At 43.1% G+C, this 19,880-nt stretch overlaps 1 protein-coding gene across 1 annotated transcript in view; it reads left to right on the forward strand.

The window, feature by feature from the left end:
* The window catches only part of PDE6A (phosphodiesterase 6A), a 79,691-nt gene that overhangs the window by 32,853 nt on the left and 26,958 nt on the right, over positions 1 to 19,880 (forward strand). The window contains exons 7-17 of the mRNA XM_040239616.1: positions 3,076 to 3,142; positions 7,062 to 7,109; positions 9,606 to 9,755; positions 10,291 to 10,434; positions 12,834 to 12,899; positions 13,119 to 13,265; positions 14,148 to 14,255; positions 16,457 to 16,566; positions 18,053 to 18,140; positions 18,337 to 18,437; positions 18,960 to 19,067. Of these exons, the coding sequence (XP_040095550.1) occupies positions 3,076 to 3,142; positions 7,062 to 7,109; positions 9,606 to 9,755; positions 10,291 to 10,434; positions 12,834 to 12,899; positions 13,119 to 13,265; positions 14,148 to 14,255; positions 16,457 to 16,566; positions 18,053 to 18,140; positions 18,337 to 18,437; positions 18,960 to 19,067 (1,137 nt within the window). The remainder of the gene's footprint in view (positions 1 to 3,075; positions 3,143 to 7,061; positions 7,110 to 9,605; positions 9,756 to 10,290; positions 10,435 to 12,833; positions 12,900 to 13,118; positions 13,266 to 14,147; positions 14,256 to 16,456; positions 16,567 to 18,052; positions 18,141 to 18,336; positions 18,438 to 18,959; positions 19,068 to 19,880) is intronic.

Here is a 19,880-nt window from a genome sequence, read left to right on the forward strand (position 1 = left end):
GATATAACAGACCATAAAACAAACCTCAAATGATTGAAATCATACAGAAATGTCCTCTAGTCACAATGAAAATATGCTAGAAACTAATAACAAAGAGCTAATTAGGAAAAAAAAAATCTTCATATGCTTGGAAACCAGAAACTACTTTTATAAAAAAAAAAAAAAAAGGAATACACTTCCATATGATCCATGGGTAAAAGAAGAACTCAATGGAAATTATTATATTTTCTGAACTGAAAAGAACAATATCACATGATATGTTATAAAACCAAAGTGATGCAGTGAAATCATACCTAAGGTGAAATTTACAGTATTACACTTTCATATTAGAAAATAATAAAAAATAAAGTAATAAACTATGTACCAAAATACTATCAGCCAGGGTCCCAACAGATACTAGGTGTCACGTTTAAATCAGGGTATTTCAGGACTTCCCTGGTGGTCCAGTGGCTCAGACTCTACGCCCCCAGTGCAGGGGGCCTATGTTTGATCCTGGTCAGGGGACTAGATCCCACATGCCGCAACTAAAGTTTGAATGCTGCAACTAAAGATTCTGTGTACCACCACTACGACCAAGCACAGTCAAAAAATTTTTTTAATCAGGGTAAATCAAGGAGGGTTTATTTACAAAGGGATGAATTACAGAGGTGTGGGTGGGTGGAATGAAGGAAACTAACCACAAGAGAATATTTTAGTAGTAAAGTTGTAAGCACTTCTGGGCCCCAAGGAAATTTCTAGAATGTGGTGAGGGGAAACAGTCATATAGAGCAGGCCATCATTAGAGAAGTGCAGACAAAACAAACTCAGAGCAACGCTGTTGGGGGAACCCAAGGAAATAAATAGCCTGATCTTCCTGTTCTACCGCCCTGTAGTTTTGGCCAGGTCTCCCCTTTAAACTCAGTTTAAACTCAGTCGGAAGCTAGAAGGCCAGACACCCTGTTGATGAAATCCACACAGACTGGCCTCCCATGACAGGGAGGAGCAGGTTGGAAGTGGCTCTGGAAGGGCAGATAGGAGCTATCCATCACATGATCTCAAGAAACTAACAACAAACAAGCATACCCTTCCAAAATAATAAAGATAAGCCCAGAAATTAATTAAATATTAACAAAATATTGAACAAATGCCAAAAGTTGGTTTCTTGGACAGATTAATAAGATTGATGAATTTCTGGCAAGACTGAGCAAGAAAAATAGGAACTCGAATGAACTGTATTAGAAAGGAAAAGGGGAATAACCACAATCATACAGAAACTAACAGGATACAATAAAAGGATATTAGGCCCAGAATATTTTAAATCTAGATGAAAGAGGCAAATTCCTATAAAAATAAAACCTACTAAATATAAATCAAAAAAAAATAGAAAATCACAAGTCTTATAACAGTAATTAAAACCCTTCCACAAAGACATTTCAGGCTCACATGCCTTCAGAGATGAGTTTTACTAAATATTTAAGGAAGAAATAACATAATTCTCATACAAATTATCTAAGAGAATAGAGAAAAAAAGTGAGTAGTATAAACTTGACACCAAAACTCAACAAAGTCTGTATGAAAGAGGAGAATTCATACCAAGCTTACTTGTGAACCTAGATGCAAAGATCCTAAAAAAATTTTAGCAGATAATAACTAAAAAGGGTTATACATCATGACCCAATTGAGTTTATTCCAGGAATGCAAGGCTAACATTAGAACAATCAATCTATAAAATCTGTCACATTAACAGAAACATGTTATAATTATTTCCATAGAGAACTTTATTAATCTAAAAAAATATATTTTTTTAATGTCTGAAAATACTAAAGCATTGACAGAGACATGGAGCAAAGGCAACTCTAATATACCACTGATGGTAGTGCAGATTGGATTTTAGAAAACAATTTGGCTTTCTAAGGTAAAGTTGAGATATGCACATCTTATGACCCAGTATTTCTACTCCAGAAATACCATGTGGAACTGAGAGCACGCATACACCAGAGAGTTGGAAGCAGCAATATTCATATTAGACTCACACTAAGGGGAATGTCCATCAACAGTTGAATGCATAAATTATATACAATCTTACAAGGAAAAATCGTTTAAGTCTATCAAACAAATGAATTACAGCAACATGAAAAAGAAGTCCAACAAAATAATGCATGTACATTGAATGAGTCTACCTGAATGAAGGTGAAAAATATGTGAAACAGGGCACAGAAAACCAGGTGGTAAAGCTGCACAGAAAGCAAGAATCCTATAGCTGGGACAACCGTTCCCTTTGGGGTTCAGGAGAAGGTTGTGAGTGGGAGGGGCAGGTGAGGGGTTTCCAATGCCGACAGGTTGTTCGAGTTTCATAGGTATAGTTCCATAGGTGTTCACTTCCAAACAACTGAAGTTCTTAATACATTTTTCTGTGTATTTTTAGCAATAAACAAGTAAAAATATACCATATAAAATAAATATATAAATCTAAATTGTGATATTGCTGTGTATGTTAGTCACTCAGTCATGTCTGACTCTTTGCAATCCCATGGACTGTAGCCTGCCAGGTTCCTCTGTCCATGGAATTTTCCAGGCAAGAATACTGGAATGGGTTGCCATTCCCTTCTTCATGGGATCTTTCTGATCCAGGAATCAAACCTGGGTCTTCTGCAATGCAGGCAGGAGAGTCACTGGGAATCTGAGTCACTTGGGAATGAGGGATAAATAAGTATGTAAAGCTCCTAGCTTAGTGCTTGGCATCTGGTAGCAGCTCATCCTAGGTGGGTTTCCCTCACTCTATACAGTACTGAGCAACTCACTCTACATAAGGACTGGTGGAGGGAAATGATGGCATCCGGTTTTGCTCAGCAGCCAATAACCATCTGTTGGATCAATTTGTCTCTTAGAGAGCATGAAATCCATAAAACTGATTTATGACTTTTTTTCCAATGTCTACATTTGGCCATTAAGATGCTTAGCCAAGATTTGGGGCTTGATCTTGGTCAGGGTGGTACTTGGAGCCACCAGAGGGAAGAGGTGGGGTAAGATCCAGTTTCAAGTTTTTAGTCCATCTGTCCCCACCTCAAAAGTCACCACTGTCTTTGGTCTTGACAGGAATCCACCTCCAGACCACTGGGCTTTAGTGAGCGGTCTCCCCACTTATGTTGCCCAAAATGGCCTGGTAAGTAATATAACGTTGAAGGGGGAGAGTTTTGAATCAGTTTTTGAATTATTCTTCTTAATGTTGAAGAGTGAAGGGATTTCAGATCAAGAGAGTGGGAAAAACTATGGGAAGTATGGATCTCTCAAAGCCTGATTCTCTCATTTCTCAACTCACCTGATGGCTGGTCCAAGGGGATGTACAGAGAACTGACATTTGAAGAAACATGAGACAGAGAAGTGTAAGTCTCCCTGACAACCAAAGATACTTATGCAAATATCAGGGATAATGTCATGACTGGCTGGTCCACGAGGCTCACCACAGAGCAAGATCCAGCCTCTTATCCCAGAGACCTGGTTGCCCCTCCCAAGCCCCCATTCCTGCCACATTTCTAACCACACAGTGGAGCTCAAATGCTCTGTCTCCCACATGCCCTACCCACAGGGTCCAGGGGAGAGTGACAGCATCCCCTGCCCTCAAGAGAAGGGCCATGGGTGTTAGCAGCACATCACCCCTGAATTTGAGGCCGTTCATCTCCGTATCCTTTCCCAGGCACACACTACACAGTGCTGTTCATGTATCAGGGTATTTATTTATTGGGCATTCCTGTGTGCCAGGTGCTGCAGTTGGCTGTGGGGATACAAAGATAGATGAATCAAATAATTTCTGTCCTGAAGCTCACCATCAAATGGGAGATATCTTTATGAACAGATATTTATATTATAATGCAATAGGATCACAATAGAGATGTACATGATATATTCTAGGAACACAAAGGCGGGGGCTGGGGCATCTAAACCAGCCTTTACTTTCCAGGGTGTTTTGGTATGAGTTGAGTTTTAAAATAAATAGGGGTAAGGCAGGTAGGGACCAGGAAGCAACATGGTGGAGAAAACAACACGGGCCAACAACTCTAGCTTGGAGATTGGGAGCAACATGGTGTGTGCAATTTGGAGTAGCTGGAGTGTTAGGTTTGAGACAGGAAGATGGCAAGAGATGAGGCTTGAGAGGGACAAAGGGAGGAGCCAGATGACAACAGCTCTGGATGCTAGATCAAGAGGGTGGAACTTTAATCCCCAGGTGACAGGTTTTTAAGTAAGAGGTTGACACAATAAATTTCACTTTAGAAAGAAAATTCTGAAAGCTCCCTGGAAAATAGATCTAGAGAGACTTAAGATTGGAAGCAGAGAGAAAAGAATGTCGTCACAAACAAGAGCTGATGAACATCTCAACAAAGGCAGAGGCAGTAAAGAACAGTAAACAGCCACAGAGTGCTGATGATAAGCCAGGCAGTAAATACATTTCGTCACTTAATACTCATGACTCAAACAAAGATGAGGTGGAAAGAGGAAGATCAGAACTCAGATCTAACAGTGGAGGGCTTTGTGACTGATTGTGAGCAGAGAGACAGGGAGAGAAGAGTCAAAGCCAGCTTCAGATTTCTAGACTGGATGGATAATGCTGCCACCAGGTTGGGATGTTACCTGCTGAGATCAGTTTCAGGTAAGGTGTAACAGAGACTTTTTTCAAGAGTAGGTGTCCAGCAAGTAGCTAAAGAGATGACTCTGCTGCTGTGGAGCTAGATAAGGGATGAAGATGGAGATTTGTGTCAACAAAAGGTAGAGATTCATACTGACTACAATGCAGAAGATAATATAGTATAGAAAATATTATAATCCTTGACCATTTTGCACCTAGTAGCAGATGGTACTTGAAACCATGAGTGTGGATAAAGTTACCAGGGAGAGTGAGAGGAGCTCAATTAGGATATTGGAGGATGCCAACATTTAAAGACTGGGTGGCGGAAGAAGAGTGTGTGAAGGAAAATTGATAGAAGGGTTCAGAAGTGTCTGGAGACCCAGGAGTGGGTACTGTCATGGAAACCAAGGGAGTGGAAAATTTCAATAAAGAGAGAATACCAAATGCAACAAAAGTGATCCAGTGAGATAAGAGCTGAAAATCCCCATTGGGTTTGGCAATTAGGAGGTCATTGACATCCCTAATGAGAACAGGCTTGGTGGTAAGGTGGTGGGATAGGGGGGTGGGGACAGAAACCAGCAGGTGGTCTTCTGAGGTGTGGGTGGGTAATGAGAAAGTAGAGAATGTAAGAGAAGAAAGAGAAAACCTGGATGGTTACTATTGGGTAGGCCAAAAAGTTCATTTGGGTTTTCTGCAACATCTTATGGAAAAATCTGAACAGTGGCCCCATGGGCAGGGCTCTGGAGGGATCAGATAAGTATCACTGGCGCAGTAGAGTAAACTGACCTAGCTGTCAGAAGAGAAATTTTGCAACATGCAACCAGAGCTACAGCACTTTTTATTTCTTCATCTGCTGTGACATTTATACCACAAGGAAAAACTCTTGCCCAGCAAAACAAATATAATCATTTCAATCAAAGATGTTTACAGTACCATTATTTACATTAATTAAAAACTGGATGTAATCCAATCTGAACAAAAGGGGGAAAGAAAATGGGACACTTTACTATAAAGCTACAGTAACCAAAACAGTATGGTGTCAGTACACAGACAGACTTATAGATCAATGGAACAGGATAAAAAGTCCAGAAATACACCCACAAGCTATGGCCAATTAATCTACGACGAAGGAGGCAAAAATATACAATGGAGAAAAGACAGCCTTTTCAATAAGTGGTGCTGGGAAACTGGACAGCTATGTGTAAAAGAGTGAAATTAGAACATTCTCTGACACCATGTACAAAAATAAACTCAAAATGAATTAAAGACCCAAATGTAGGACCAGACTCTATAAAACTCCTAGAGGAAAACAGAGGCAGAACACTCTCTGACATAAATCACACCAATATCTTTTTAGATCCACCTCCCAAAGAAAAAATAAAAGCAAAAATAAATAAATGAGACCTAATTAAACTTAAAAGCTTTTGTGTAGCTAAGGTAACCACAAACAGAACAAAAAGAAAACTCACAGAATAGAGAAAATATTTGCAAAGTAACCAACAAAGGATTAATCTCCAAAACGTACAGAAAGTTCATACAGATCTATATCCAAAAGAAGGGACAACACAATCAAAAACTCAGCAGAAGATTCTAAATAGGTATTTCTCCAAAGAAAGTATACAGATGGCCAAAAACATATGCTCAACATGACTAATTATTAGATAAATGCAAATCAAAACTACAATGAGGTTATCACCTCACAATAGTCAGTACGGCCATCATTAAAAAGTCTACAAACAATAAATTAGATTCCACATATAAGGGATTATATGAAAAAAAAATATGAAAAAAAAAATTTTAAAAAAAGGGATTATATGTGATGCTACAAAGCACATGCTATCAGGTATATATGGAATCTAAAGAAAGAAACACAAATGAACTTATACACAAAACAGAAACAGACTCATAGACTTAGAAAACAAACTTATTGTTACGTAAAGGGGAAAGGTAGTAGGTGGGGGGAGGGATAAATTTGGAGGTTCAGATTAATATATATACTCTACTATATATAAAATAGATAATCAACAATGATCTACTGTATAGCACAGGGAACTCTATACATACTCCGTAATAACCTATACGGGAAAAACATCTGAAAAAGAATAGGTCTATGGGTATATAACTTAAAAAATGAAATATGAAAAAAAAGCTAATGTAAAAAAAGAAAATGGGACACTATACAGCTTTTAAAAATGACAAACTGTAGCCTTAACTTTCACAAAGCTTAGAAATGACTCAGAAGTAAGGCAAATGGTAAGAAGTCATGTTTATAAGGCAGCTTTCCTGTTCAGGAACCTCAGTTAATAATTCAAAACCATCATGAGCATGTCTACCTAATGAAAAGAATGTGAGTGCTGTGGGGCAGGGATGTGGCATTTTTGAAAATAGCATGCCCAGTGCCCTTGATGTGTACTCCATCAAGTCTAAGCAAAACTCCATTATTCCTCTTCACGGCTTTCAGATTTGCAACATCATGAATGCGCCTGCAGAGGATTTTTTTGCATTCCAGGTAAGTCATTTTTCATTTGCTCTCTTAGTTATATGGTATTTTTCCCTGCAAGGAGGATTAGAATACATTAAAATCCATCTACTTTATTGGGAAGCAATCTCAATAAAGTGAAAATGTGAGTGGAAAAAAGTCATGTGCCAATGGAAGTGGGGAGAGAATTAATTTGGTAAATGCCAAGGTTCCATTTGGTTTTAAGGTTTATAGCCTTTGCTTTCTGGCCTCGGGACCTTTGCTCATGCAGTTCTCTCTCTCACTACCATCTCTTGCCCAGATGCCCTCTGCCCTTCAATGACAGACTCAATGCTATGAAACTTTTATGAAGTTTTATTCTGCTTCCCCTGGCTGCGTATCATTTCTGTCTCCTTAAGATGATCACAGAATCTTGTTTAGTATTCCATTTGATGTTATCTGTGTGTCTTTTTAAAAAACTGTTTGTGGAGGGCACGGTCTGGGCCAGGCATTGGCACAATGCCACACTGGCTACAGAGGTGGACCAGACAGGCATGGCCTATGTTTGCCAGGAGCTCATGATCGCATGGGGAGAGAGACACGTGGAGTGCTGGCCAGGAGGAGGGTAGAGGGGGAATCTCAGGGGGGCCTGAGTTCATCCAGAAGGAATCAAGGAATGTATCCTTGAGAAAGTACATTTGGACAGTAAAAAATGAAGAGAGGATTGCAGGAAAGAGAAGGCTTGTGGAAGGAAGAGTAGACCAGTGAGCCTGAGGGGAGAGTGGCAGGAGGAAATTCTAGAGAGGGAGACAGAGGCCAGGCCACCCAGGGCCTGGAAGGCCACGCCAAGGAGTTTGTCTTTGTCACTCCGTTTCCCTTACCTCGTATTTTATGCTCCTTCCTTGCCTTTTAGACTAATTCTTCTTGGCAAAATATTGCCTTCCTTAGGTCAAAGGTTGTGGCTTATCTTTCTTAACATCTTCAGTTGCAGGTGCCCTGTCAATATTTTGAGTTTAGCATGCTAGATACACAGAAAACAAATCATGAGCAGTCAGAAAATAATGAAGAAGGAAATAAAAGTGACTCATACAAAAATTAGTGGCTTATGTGTTTACTCCTTAACATTATGAAAAACCTTAGAGAGAATATCCTTCCAAGGTTAAAACTGTATGTCTTGTGTTGTGATGTTGACCATATCAGTATGACAAGGCTGGTTGTTGCTGAGAGTTGCTACCATGATTATAACCAAAAGAGAACTTGGTCTTTACCCAAGTCACCTGATTACAGTTTACTCATATTCATAAATCAAATCTGATCCTGTTTTTAGATCACAGTCTTCTATCTCCACAAAGTAGCCCAAGTGATGTTTTAAAAAAACATAAGTTGTCTCAAATAACTTCTGTCCTTAAAAATCTTTAATGCTTTCCCATTTCACTCTTGATAAAATCTGCCTCCTTATCAGGGCCTTCAGGGGGAAAGGACTCCCCCAAGGTGAGGAAGAGAGTGGGGAGGAAGGCAGGCCTTAAACTCAAGTTTCCTGACTGACAGCCCTGCGCCCTTTGGACTATGTTCTTCATCCCTCTAGAGTCACTCTCCTACCAGGTGCTAAGTTCCAGTGTTACAGAAATAATAATAACCATCATCTTTCCACCTTCAAAACCTTGGAACATCTGAGCTGGAAGACTCTCCGACTCCAGGAAACCTTTCTTGACTTCCTTCCCTTCCCTGGCTCCCACAGTACCTGAGAGAACTTCCTGTGTGCCATCTGATGGCCTCCTTACCTTCCAGATGATGGGCAACTTGAGAACAACACCTATGCCTTACTTGCCTTGGTTTCCTCAGATTCTAGCTCTTGCACGTTGTAAAACACTTGATAAATCTTTAATGAATCAGTGAGAAAAGAGCCTAGAAAGTATCTAGTCTAGTTATTCCCATTTTTATAGATGACGGAAGTGAGGGTGAAATAGGAAATGACTCACAAAGAGCACCTTCTAATTGACCAAGAAATTTCACCTCTATTTTCTCATTTGTCCCATGAGGCACATGCTCTTACTACCATCCCCATGTATAGATGAGAAAATTGAGGCCCATGGAGAGAAAATGACATGCCAAAAGGAACACAGACAGGCAGATTGGTAGTCAAAAGGTGCAGGTTATATCTACTTGATGAGTTCAAAGTTACAAGTATCACCAGGGCCCCTGCTAAGCCAGTCCTGCACAGACAGCTCCTGTATCTGAAAGGGAAACATTGCCTCCCTGTACTGGTTGTGGGCATCCTTAGAGCCAGCAACACACAACTCACTGCCTGGCACATAACAGCCCTGATATCTTAGGAATGAAAATGGTATTGCTATTTGGCTTATGGAGCTCCCACCAGATGGGCAAAACTGCTCATGGCATTTGGTGAGTAAAACCAGGCGTAATCCAACAAGGTCTAACCTCCTGCCACTCCCTCAGCCAAGCAGGGTCACAACACGGCATGAAATCCGTCATGGATGTCTCTGTAGCCTGGTACCCGGGCAACTTATTCTGGCTCTTCTCTTGCAGAAAGAGCCTCTGGATGAGTCTGGATGGATGATTAAAAATGTTCTTTCTATGCCAATTGTGAACAAGAAGGAAGAAATTGTTGGGGTGGCCACGTTTTACAATCGCAAAGATGGGAAACCCTTTGATGAAATGGATGAGACCCTCATGGAGGTATGGTTTTTAAGGAGGCTTCTGGATGTGGGATTCAGAGGTGACTCTGGATGTGGGACTTCCAGAGCCAAGTGGTGGGGACCTAGCATGCTGCCGTCCCAGCCCAGGACGGATGGGGTCTCACCTTGTAGATACTTTCCTGATCCAATGTTTTTGTTTGGCTGTCCTCCTGGATTCCCTTCTTTAAAAATTAGCAAACTTTACGTTTTAGAGAAGCTTTAGGTTCACAGTAAAGTTGGGCAGAAAGCACAGAGTTCATTTATATCCTCTGTCCCCACATAGGGACAACACATTCCCTTTTTGTGAAGCTGTTGTGCATGAGGATGACACTTTGTACTAGAGCTTTACTCAAAGTGTATTCTCATCCGTCATTTTATGTTATCCTCACAGCATCCCTTTGAGGAGAACAGTGCACAGCTAACCACAACTGTTTTACAGCTGAGAAGATAGAGGCTTAGAGAGTCTTGCCCCAAGTTACAGAGAAAGGACCAGACCAAAACGTTCTCCCTCTGACTCTTCCTTTCTCTCCTTTCAGTCTTTGGCTCAGTTCCTGGGCTGGTCTGTCTTAAATCCTGACACTTATGAGTCAATGAACAAACTTGAAAACAGGAAGGATATTTTCCAAGACATGGTGAAATACCACGTGAAGTGTGACAATGAAGAAATCCAGACAATCTTGGTGGGTAGTGGTTTTTCCCTGTTTCTCCTCAAGAAAAGGCTGTTCTGGGAACAGCTGTCCCTCCCAGGGTTCAGTTCAGTTCAGTCGCTCAGTCGTGTCTGACTCTTTGCAACCCCATGAACCGCAGCACGCCAGGCCTCCATGTCCATCACCAACTCCTGGAGTCCACCCAAACCCATGTCCATTGAGTCAGTGATGCCATCCAACCATCTTATGCTCTGTTGTCCCCTTCTCCTCCTGCCCTCAATCTTTCCCAGCATCAGGGTCTTTTCAAATGAGTTAGCTCTTCTCATCAGGTGGCCCAAGTATTGGAGTTTCAGCTTCAACATCAGTCCTTCCAATGAACACCCAGGACTAATTCAAGTTCAGTTCAGTTCAGTCAGTCACTCAGTCGAGTCCGACTCTTTGCAACCCCATGAATTGCAGCACGCCAGGCCTCCCTGTCCATCATCAACTCCCAGAGTTCACTCAGACTCATGTCCATCGAGTCGGTGATGCCATCCAGCCATCTCTTCCTCTGTCATCCCCTTCTCCTCCTGCCCCCAATCCCTCCCAGCATCAGAGTCTTTTCCAATGAGTCAACTCTTTGCATGAGGTGACAAAAGTACTGGAGTTTCAGCTTTAGCATCATTCCTTCCAAAGAAATCCCAGAGCTGATCTCCTTTAGGATGGACTGGTTGGATCTCCTTGCAGTCCAAGGGACTCTCAAGAGTCTTCTCCAACACCACAGTTCAAAAGCATCAATTCTTCAGCGCTCAGCTTTCTTCATTACCTCAGTCTTAAAACCATGCCTTGGCTTAACAGCTCTAGAAACTCCCTTTTCCTCTGTGCTCAGGGCTGACGTGGTTGGTACTAGAGATGGAGTCACCAACCACAATTCCCACTCTGAGAGGAAGCTCTATCTGACAGACCAGTGGACAATGGTCAGTTGCTCAGAGCCTCCCTCCATGAGGTCAGCTAACCACACCTATTTTATAGTTGAGAAGGTGGAGGCTCAGAGAGTCTTGCTCTAAATTACAGAGACAGGATCAGACCTGCCTTAGGAGGTCAAACTTTCTGAGCAAAGAAATAGTTGAGAGGGTAGGGTCAGATGTTGGCAGGAAGCCATCACATAGTTTCATCGCTATGGAGTATATCTGGTATTTCATACCTGTGATGCTTACAATAGCCCAGTAAGATGGGCATGGTAAGGATTTTCACCCTATTGTAGACATGAAGAAATTGAGGCCTAGAAGGGGGAAGGAAGTTATCCCCAAATCACACAGCTCACTAAATAGTTCCCATTTAACATTTATCAGGATAATGAGCAAATTATCACTGTTATAAAAGGGCTTCCTTGGAAGGTAGTGAGCACCCTGTCATGGGAAATATTGCAGCACAGGCTGGATGATCACATATCAAGGATGCTATAGAGGAGAATCCCATGTGGGTGGGAAATGGGATGACAGGCTTTCCAAGATATGTGAGAATCGGTGATCCATCATTCCTGGAATTTTGGACTCAAAAAGATCAAGATCTTAGAAGCAAACTGAATTAACCAAAGAGCATTAGATATGATGCCCAGCTGAGTTCCCAAGACTTGTTGGGTTTATGCACTGCACAAGTTGAAAAATATAAGCCAGTCAGAGGGCATTTCTTAAGCTGGAAAGATATCACAACAAATTGGATCATTTTGATCCCAATAACTGAGAAATTCAGAGAAGAAAATATCTAGTGTGGATGAACTGGTTAATGGTTTGCTTGTCTCAGTCTACAATATTAAGCCACAGGATGTATATGTAGACCCTGTGGAGGCATAGTGAACAGTTAAAAGTAGGTAGACTCTGCTCCAGATCAAGAAATCTGGAACAAGTTATTGGGCCCAGGTTCCTCTACCCCTGTAACACAGGGGAAATAGGACCAGAGGGGAAGGAACTTGGCTCAAGTCACATAGCAAGAGGAAAAGCCAGGGCCATGAGCAAGACCTCCAGGCTCCCAGTTAGTAATAGAAACAGTAGGAATATCAACAGCATTATTTAATCCTAGCACTCACTATATACCGAGCACTGCTCTCAGTGATTTACATGCATTATTTTAATTTCATATACATTTTTAAAAATGACTTTGGATAATCTGATTTTAATCTGCCAGTTAAGTACTTTTAGTATCCCCATTTTGCAGATGAGGAATGGGGGATCCAATTGGTAGAGTTTGAATTTGCACGCAGGACTCCATGACTCCAAATCCCATGACCTTGAATTTACTTGTCAATAAACACTGAATGGGAGCCTCTCTGAGTTGGTAGCTCTGTTGCGAGAACTTTGGAGGAAGAAGAAAAAGGGAAATGGAAAAGTAGAGACATATTTTGAGCTCAGATGTAGTAAACTAATGTTTTTCTCTGCTCTTTCGGGCCCTGGCAGAAAACCAGAGAGGTGTATGGGAAGGAGCCGTGGGAATGCGAGGAAGAAGAATTGGCTGAGATCCTGGTGAGCTGGGCAGCCGCACCGTCCTGACCTGTTGCAAGCGCAGGGCATGCCTGCCCCAAGCATGTGTGGGGAGCATCTCTGCCAAGTGTGGCCCTTGCCACTCTGCTCTGATCCTTCCAACAGACTCAGATCAGGGACAGGGCAGGTGGGGGGTGGGGTGAGGGAGGGACCAAGGAATTCCTCATGTGCCCCAGTCACTTGACTCCATGTTTCATACAGCAAGGAGAGCTGCCAGATGCAGACAAATATGAAATCAATAAATTCCACTTCAGCGACCTACCCCTGACGGAACTGGAGCTGGTGAAATGTGGAATACAGATGTACTATGAGCTCAAAGTGGTGGATAAATTTCACATTCCTCAAGAGGTGAGGTTGAAACAAACCTTTGGTTTCCCTTTTTTCCCCTTCCTTTCTTGCTTGCTTAAACACACACACACACACACACCTCAATCTGTAAACTACCTTAGAAAGAGGGTACTCTCAGTTTTTAAGATTTAAAGCATTAGTCACATCACACAGATGAGTTATTTACCAGAAAAGAGACACATGGTTCCTCTGAACTGTGATGTTTCTCAAGGTAGGTTCTGAGGTACTGAGTTCTGAAGGTTGTGGATAAAAGCAAGGCAAAAAAAAAAAAGTTCCTACAGTTCAACAGGGTGGGAGATGTGTGTTAAATCCTTTTAGACGGGGCTTTTTCCCCTGCAGGATTCCTTAGGTGTGCTGTGCATCTAGAGGCAAGGGGATGGACAGAAAAGGTGGAGCTGGGGGTGTATTGTGTGCAGAATTTCCCAGACTTCTCTGATTAAAGCAGCAGTCCTAACTGTGCTCTGAACCACATCAGTATCACCTGAAAATGGATCAACGCCAGCCCGGGTCCACCAGCACCCACACATACACTCTCTTTCTCCCCCTCCTCTCTCCCCTGGCTGTGAGGAATCAGAAATTGTTTTAACAAGACCTTCCCACACCCCGCAGCGATGCAGACATGCACTCAAGTTTGAGAACCACCGATTTCGTCTCGCTTTTGCTTTTCTCTCCTACACTTCCTGCAAGCTTCCTCCCAGGGCCTGGTTTCATTGTCATAGTATCCCGCCGTTTGAAAGTGCTCTCACGGTCTTAGCGCATCTATTGCGAGCTCCCACTTGTGGTCCAGTGCGGGGGCCGGAACACTGAGGGGCTCAGCCCGGCAGGCACGCCCGCCCCAGTGCGGGGCTGCTGCCTTACAATGCGCTGTGTGTGTGTTCGCAGGCCCTGGTGCGGTTCATGTACTCCCTGAGTAAGGGCTACCGCAGGATCACCTACCACAACTGGCGGCACGGCTTCAACGTGGGGCAGACCATGTTCTCGCTGCTGGTGGTAGGAGAACAGGGGGACCCGGTGGCGTGGTGGGAGGGACCTCGGGCTGCTAGGGGCTCCCGCTACCCTGGACCCCTCAATGCAGCGCCCCAGGCAGCAGCGGCATCATTCTTCTATTTATTGCTTTTTAAAAAAAATAGACAACAAGAGTACATGCTTAGCATAAATGAATTCCAAGAAGCAAGAAGTATGTAAAATAAAAAGCAAAAAAAAGGCAGCATTCTAATCCAACCCCCAAGCCAGTATTTGGAGAAAACCATGGCACAGCTCCTTCCAGATTTCCTTCTAGAAGGATCGAGATAGATTTGTTCACACACACATACACAAAATTTATTTTATTTATAACTAATTAAACAGTATGATTCTATAATATGCTTTTTTATTTGAAAATTTATAAATATATCAATCACATTTTTCTATATATATATTTTATTGTGGTAAAACATATAACCTAAAATTTACCATTTAAGCCATTTTTAGGTGCATAATTCAGTGGCATCAAGTACATTCATAGTATTGTGCAACCATCACTACTCTCCATCTCTAGAACTTTTCCAACTTCCCAGACACCCTGTCTCCATTAAACAACAACATTAACACAACTCCCCACTTCCTCAGTCTCCAGCCCCTGGGGACCAGCATTCTGCTCTTTCAGTCTCTATGAATTCCCTTTCTTATAGGTACCTCACCTAAGTAGAATCATACAGTATTTGTCCTTTTGTGTCTGATTAAGTTCACTTAGCATAATGTCTTCAAGGCTTATCCATGATCTAATTTTATGACTTCATAGTATTTTGCATTGTTTAAGTAGACAACAATTTCTTTACCTAGCTCCTCTATTCGGAGAAGGCAATGGCAACCCACTCCAGTACACTTGCCTGGACAACCCCATGGACAGAGGAGCCTGGTAGGCTGCGGTCCATGGGGTCGCTTAGAGTTGAACACGACTGAGCATCTTCACTTTCACTTTTCACTTTCATGCATTGGAGAAGGAAATGGCAACCCACTCCAGTGTTCTTGCCTGGAGAATCCCAGGGATGGTGGGAGCCTGGTGGGCTGCCGTCTATGTGGTCGCACAGAGTCGGACACGACTGAAGCGACTTAGCAGCAGCAGCAGCAGCAGCTCCCCTATTGTTGACATGAGGATTGCTTTTGATCTTTCACTATTACAAACAATGCTATTATGTCCTTGGATGGACATACCAATATGTATATGTGTGAGTCATTTTGTCTCAGAAGGTCTGGAGTTTTTATATTTCATTTTAAAGTGTTTTCCTAACCAGGTTATGAAACAAATCTCTGCCCTTGCCCAGTGTCCCCATCCTCATTCCTTTCCCTCGTGTCTGGAATGGTCAGGCCAGAGAAAGCACTGGGGCCTGGGGGCAGGAATTCTAGCCAGGCTGCCTCTGAAGGTGAAAAACATACCACTTACACGTGATTTATTTCTCAGAGTCACAAGTCAGCAGCACCTCCTCAGGGCTCTTTCCACCCTTGACTCCAACACCCAGCACAAACAGTTAAGTGAGGACACCCAGGGAAAAATTCTTCTGCACTGTGTTAACCAGTAGACCAGGTTTGGAAGGTTTGTTTTACCAGTCTGGACATGTTCCAACACCCTCTAAATCCGCAAAGTCCAGGGTTGTCTGCTTCTCAGCAATAATCCAGTCTGACACCCTCCACTTTAAGGCCCAGAGGGAGGTGGGACCAGCTAAGGTGACTCGGAAGTAAAACGACCCACCATCACCTTTGCCTGGACTGTCCCAGTTCTAGCACTGTTGCTGCTGCTGCTAAGTCACTTCAGTCGTGTCCGACTCTGTGCGACCCCATAGACGGCAGCCCACCAGGCTCCCCCGTCCCTGGGATTCTCCAGGCAAGAACATTGGAGTGGGTTGCCATTTCCTTCTTCAATGCATGAAAGTGAAAAGTGAAAGTGAAGTCGCTCAGTCGTGTCTGACTCCTAGTGACCCCATGGACTGCAGCCCACCAGGCGCCTCTGTCCATGGGATTTTCCAGGCACAGAAAGTCCCATATCCCACATCTCAGTCCTGGCAAATGTCTGGTCATCCTGTGGCACCAGGGGTCAAGCCAAGATCAGACCTGTGTTTCCAAGCGTCAGGCCCTCCTCCTAACTCCTGCTCTCTCAGTCCTGCTTCCAAGCCCCCCCCAAAAGGAGTGAGCAGCATCTCTGACTGCCCTTCCAGACCGGAAAGCTGAAGCGATACTTCACAGACCTGGAGGCCTTGGCCATGGTTACTGCCGCCTTCTGCCACGACATTGACCACAGAGGCACTAACAATCTCTACCAGATGAAGTGAGTCAGACCTTCCTGGCCCTGCTCTCTACCTCCTGCCTAGGGATTGATTACCTAGATCTGAATGGGTCTTAGATAGACTAATTTGCCATGGGGAATTCCCACGGTCCGCAGCTTCCCACTTCCTCCTGCCCTTTGGTTCTGGGTAAATTCCTGTGATAGAATAATGAAGCTCAAATATGTCCACACCCCAGTGCCTGGGGCCTGGGGATATGTTGCCTTACATTCAAAAGAAACTTCATAAACTTGATTAAGGATGTTGAAATATAGGGATTATCTTGGGTTATCCAAGTGGGGCCCAAATAGTTAGAAGAGTACTTGTAAGAAGGAGGTAGGAACTCAGGGAGGACAGAAGATGCTACAGTGTTGGCTTTGAGGATGAAGGATGGGTCACAAGCCAAGGAATTAGGGGCCTCTAGAAGCTAGAAAAGGCAAGGAAACATTCTCCTCTAGAACCTCCAGAAGGAAAGCAGCTCTTCAGATCATTTTAGACTTCTAAACTCCAGAGCTGGAAGACACTAAATTTTGATTGTTTTAAGCCATTTAAGTTTGTGGTGATTTTTTTAGAGCAGCAACAGGAAACTAATATATTAAACTTTCTCACTCTACTCCTTCCTCTCTTACCTACTGAACTAATTTAAGCTAAGATGTTAGTAACTGCTAATGATTCATTTATTCACCTTGGGTTTATAATGCGCAAAAGGCCAGTGTGGTAGGCCCTATGTTAGGCAAAGGAGGTTCCACGGTGAACAAACCAGACCCAGTGCCGGACCTCACAGAGCTTATATTCTAGATAGCCTCTGAAGTAGGGGCCATGAGCCATGGTCTTGGGGGCCCTCATGACCACCAGGTGGACTGGCAGAGCAGAGACTAGTGTTATACCCAGGCTCTGCCCAGGGCCCACAGACTGTGAGTCACGCTTCTGTGAGTTTTCTCGGTTTTTGCCTGCTGCTCCAAGGTTAGAGACTTCGTTTACACTTTACTTTGTAGAAGGCGAAGTACTGATCTCAGTGCCTGGCACACAACAAGGGCTCAGCGAATATTTATTGAATAAAGACAAGAATAGATATGTTGCTTGTGGGAATCCAGTGACTTCTCAGAATCAGGCTTGGAAGATCTGGGGCTTGGCGATCTTTAAAGTACTGGCCAGTGTCCGTGGACGGCTATGGGGTGGGTTTGTACAACTGCATGTGGTATTGTGTTTGTGTCTTTTTCTGGGGATAAGGGTCCACACTTCTAGGGAGACCATGTCCCCAAAGAGGCCCAGAGTTAGTTATGGAGAAAGTTAGAGTATGAGAACCAGGACACCTGCTATCTAGTCCTATTTCTCACCGTCGTACTGTGTGACGAGTCCCTTCTCATTCTTGCACTTCAACCTCTCTGCCTGCAGAATTAGGAGGTGACAGGAAAGGATGATGTCTTTAACCTTCATCTCAGCCAGTCCATGTTAATCCTCTCTCTGTGTGTCTCTTTCTCTCCCATTCAGATCCCAGAACCCACTGGCCAAGCTCCATGGGTCCTCCATCCTGGAAAGACACCACTTGGAGTTTGGTAAAACACTGTTGAGAGATGAGGTAGGATGAGGGCCCTCTGCATTGGCTTTGGGGCCTGAGAAGGAGTCCCCATCTCACAAGAAGCCTGAGTGTAGCCAGGCGTTGGTCTGGACGGTCTGTCTGGTCACCGGGGGCAGCCATCGGGAACTGAATGACTTTACCTCCAGCGTCACTTCTCCCTTCTCACATCACTTCTATCTCTTCATTTTCTCTTTAGAGCCTAAATATCTTTCAGAACCTCAATCGCAGGCAGCATGAGCATGCAATCCACATGATGGACATCGCAATCATTGCTACAGACCTTGCCTTGTATTTCAAGTTGGTATTTCTTCTCATTTTAAGAATAAAAATGATTAGGGAATTCCCTGCCAGTCCAGTGGTTAAGACTTGGGGGTTTTACTGCCATGGGCCCAGGTTCTGTCCCTAGTAGGGGAAATAAGATCCTGTAAGCTGCAAGGCGTGGACAAACAAAAAAGAATACTGATTATTATAAAAATAATGAACACCACAGTTCTAACTGATTTAGTGAGTATTCTGTGCCAGGTACCACACTTGCACTATGGACGCATCCATTCTCACTACAGCTCTGACTTAAATAGTCTTACCCTGTTATACAGATGGAGAAACTGAGATCGGGGGAAGATTAGCTAAGATCAGATAATAAACTCATAGTAGAGTCTGAGTTAGAACCTAGGTCTTCACTCCCAGGCATTGGTTCTTTTCACCTTTCTTTTTAAAAATTACACTGCCATAATTAGCCTCTGAAACACCCAACATTAGAAGGCCAGGGGTTGCCATATTCTAATATGTGCTCCTTTAACAAACTGGTGTTTTTTGTAGGAAAAGGACAATGTTCCAAAAGATCGTGGATCAGTCTAAGACATACGAGACTCAACAGGAGTGGACGCAGTACATGATGCTGGATCAGACACGGAAGGAAATTGTTATGTGAGTTGAGACAAGACTTAAACCCTGATTCCCTTAAGCCCAGGGTCAAAAGGCACGATGCTATACTGACAGGCCTCTCTGTCTTCAAGAGAGCCCTGCAAAACTTTTCATCCTGGGGGCCTCTGACACACGAAACAAAGAAGTCATGCCAAAACAGCACTGCAGAAATGATATATTTACTCTTCATTCTAGCACGAAAATACAAGACAGTACCTATGGCTCAGTAAGTAAAGAATCTGCCTCCAATACAGGAGACCACCTGTAATGCAGGAGACATGAGTTCAATCCCTGGGTGGGGAAGATACCTTTGAGAAGAAAATGGCAACCCACTCCAGTATTCTTGCCTGGAGATTCCCATGGACAGGGGAGCCTGGTGGGTTACAGTCCATGGGGTTGCAAATGGTCAGACACAAGTGAGCGACTAAGAATGCATGCATGTCTCTCTGTATACAAAAAGTACAAGATTTGAAGTACTTCTGTGCTAAAATGCAAAATTTTGGTGGTCAAGTGATATAACTTTTCGTGATAGAGTTTTGATAAAACACAGAGCATTAAACCAATTATGGTTTGAGTGATAGCTAAGTGTTGCTCAGAATACATGGGCGTAATCTCTTTAGTGTTCCTTTATACATGGCAAAAGCAGGCATGCAGTTCACAAGTTAGTTCCCTGGTTTGTGTGACATTCATAGTGCTTGGTTGGCACGAGGTCTGGTAATGCGACTCAAAGTTTTCCGGTTTAGTTTTTTTTTTAGTTTCTCAGTATGCTTCCTTGATTCACCTCAGTTGATGATGGGGTGAGAAATGCAAATTTGA

This window comes from Oryx dammah, unplaced genomic scaffold (assembly GCF_014754425.2).
Source record: "Oryx dammah isolate SB20612 unplaced genomic scaffold, SCBI_Odam_1.1 HiC_scaffold_5, whole genome shotgun sequence".
In the NCBI taxonomy this organism is placed as follows: Eukaryota; Metazoa; Chordata; class Mammalia; order Artiodactyla; family Bovidae; genus Oryx; species Oryx dammah.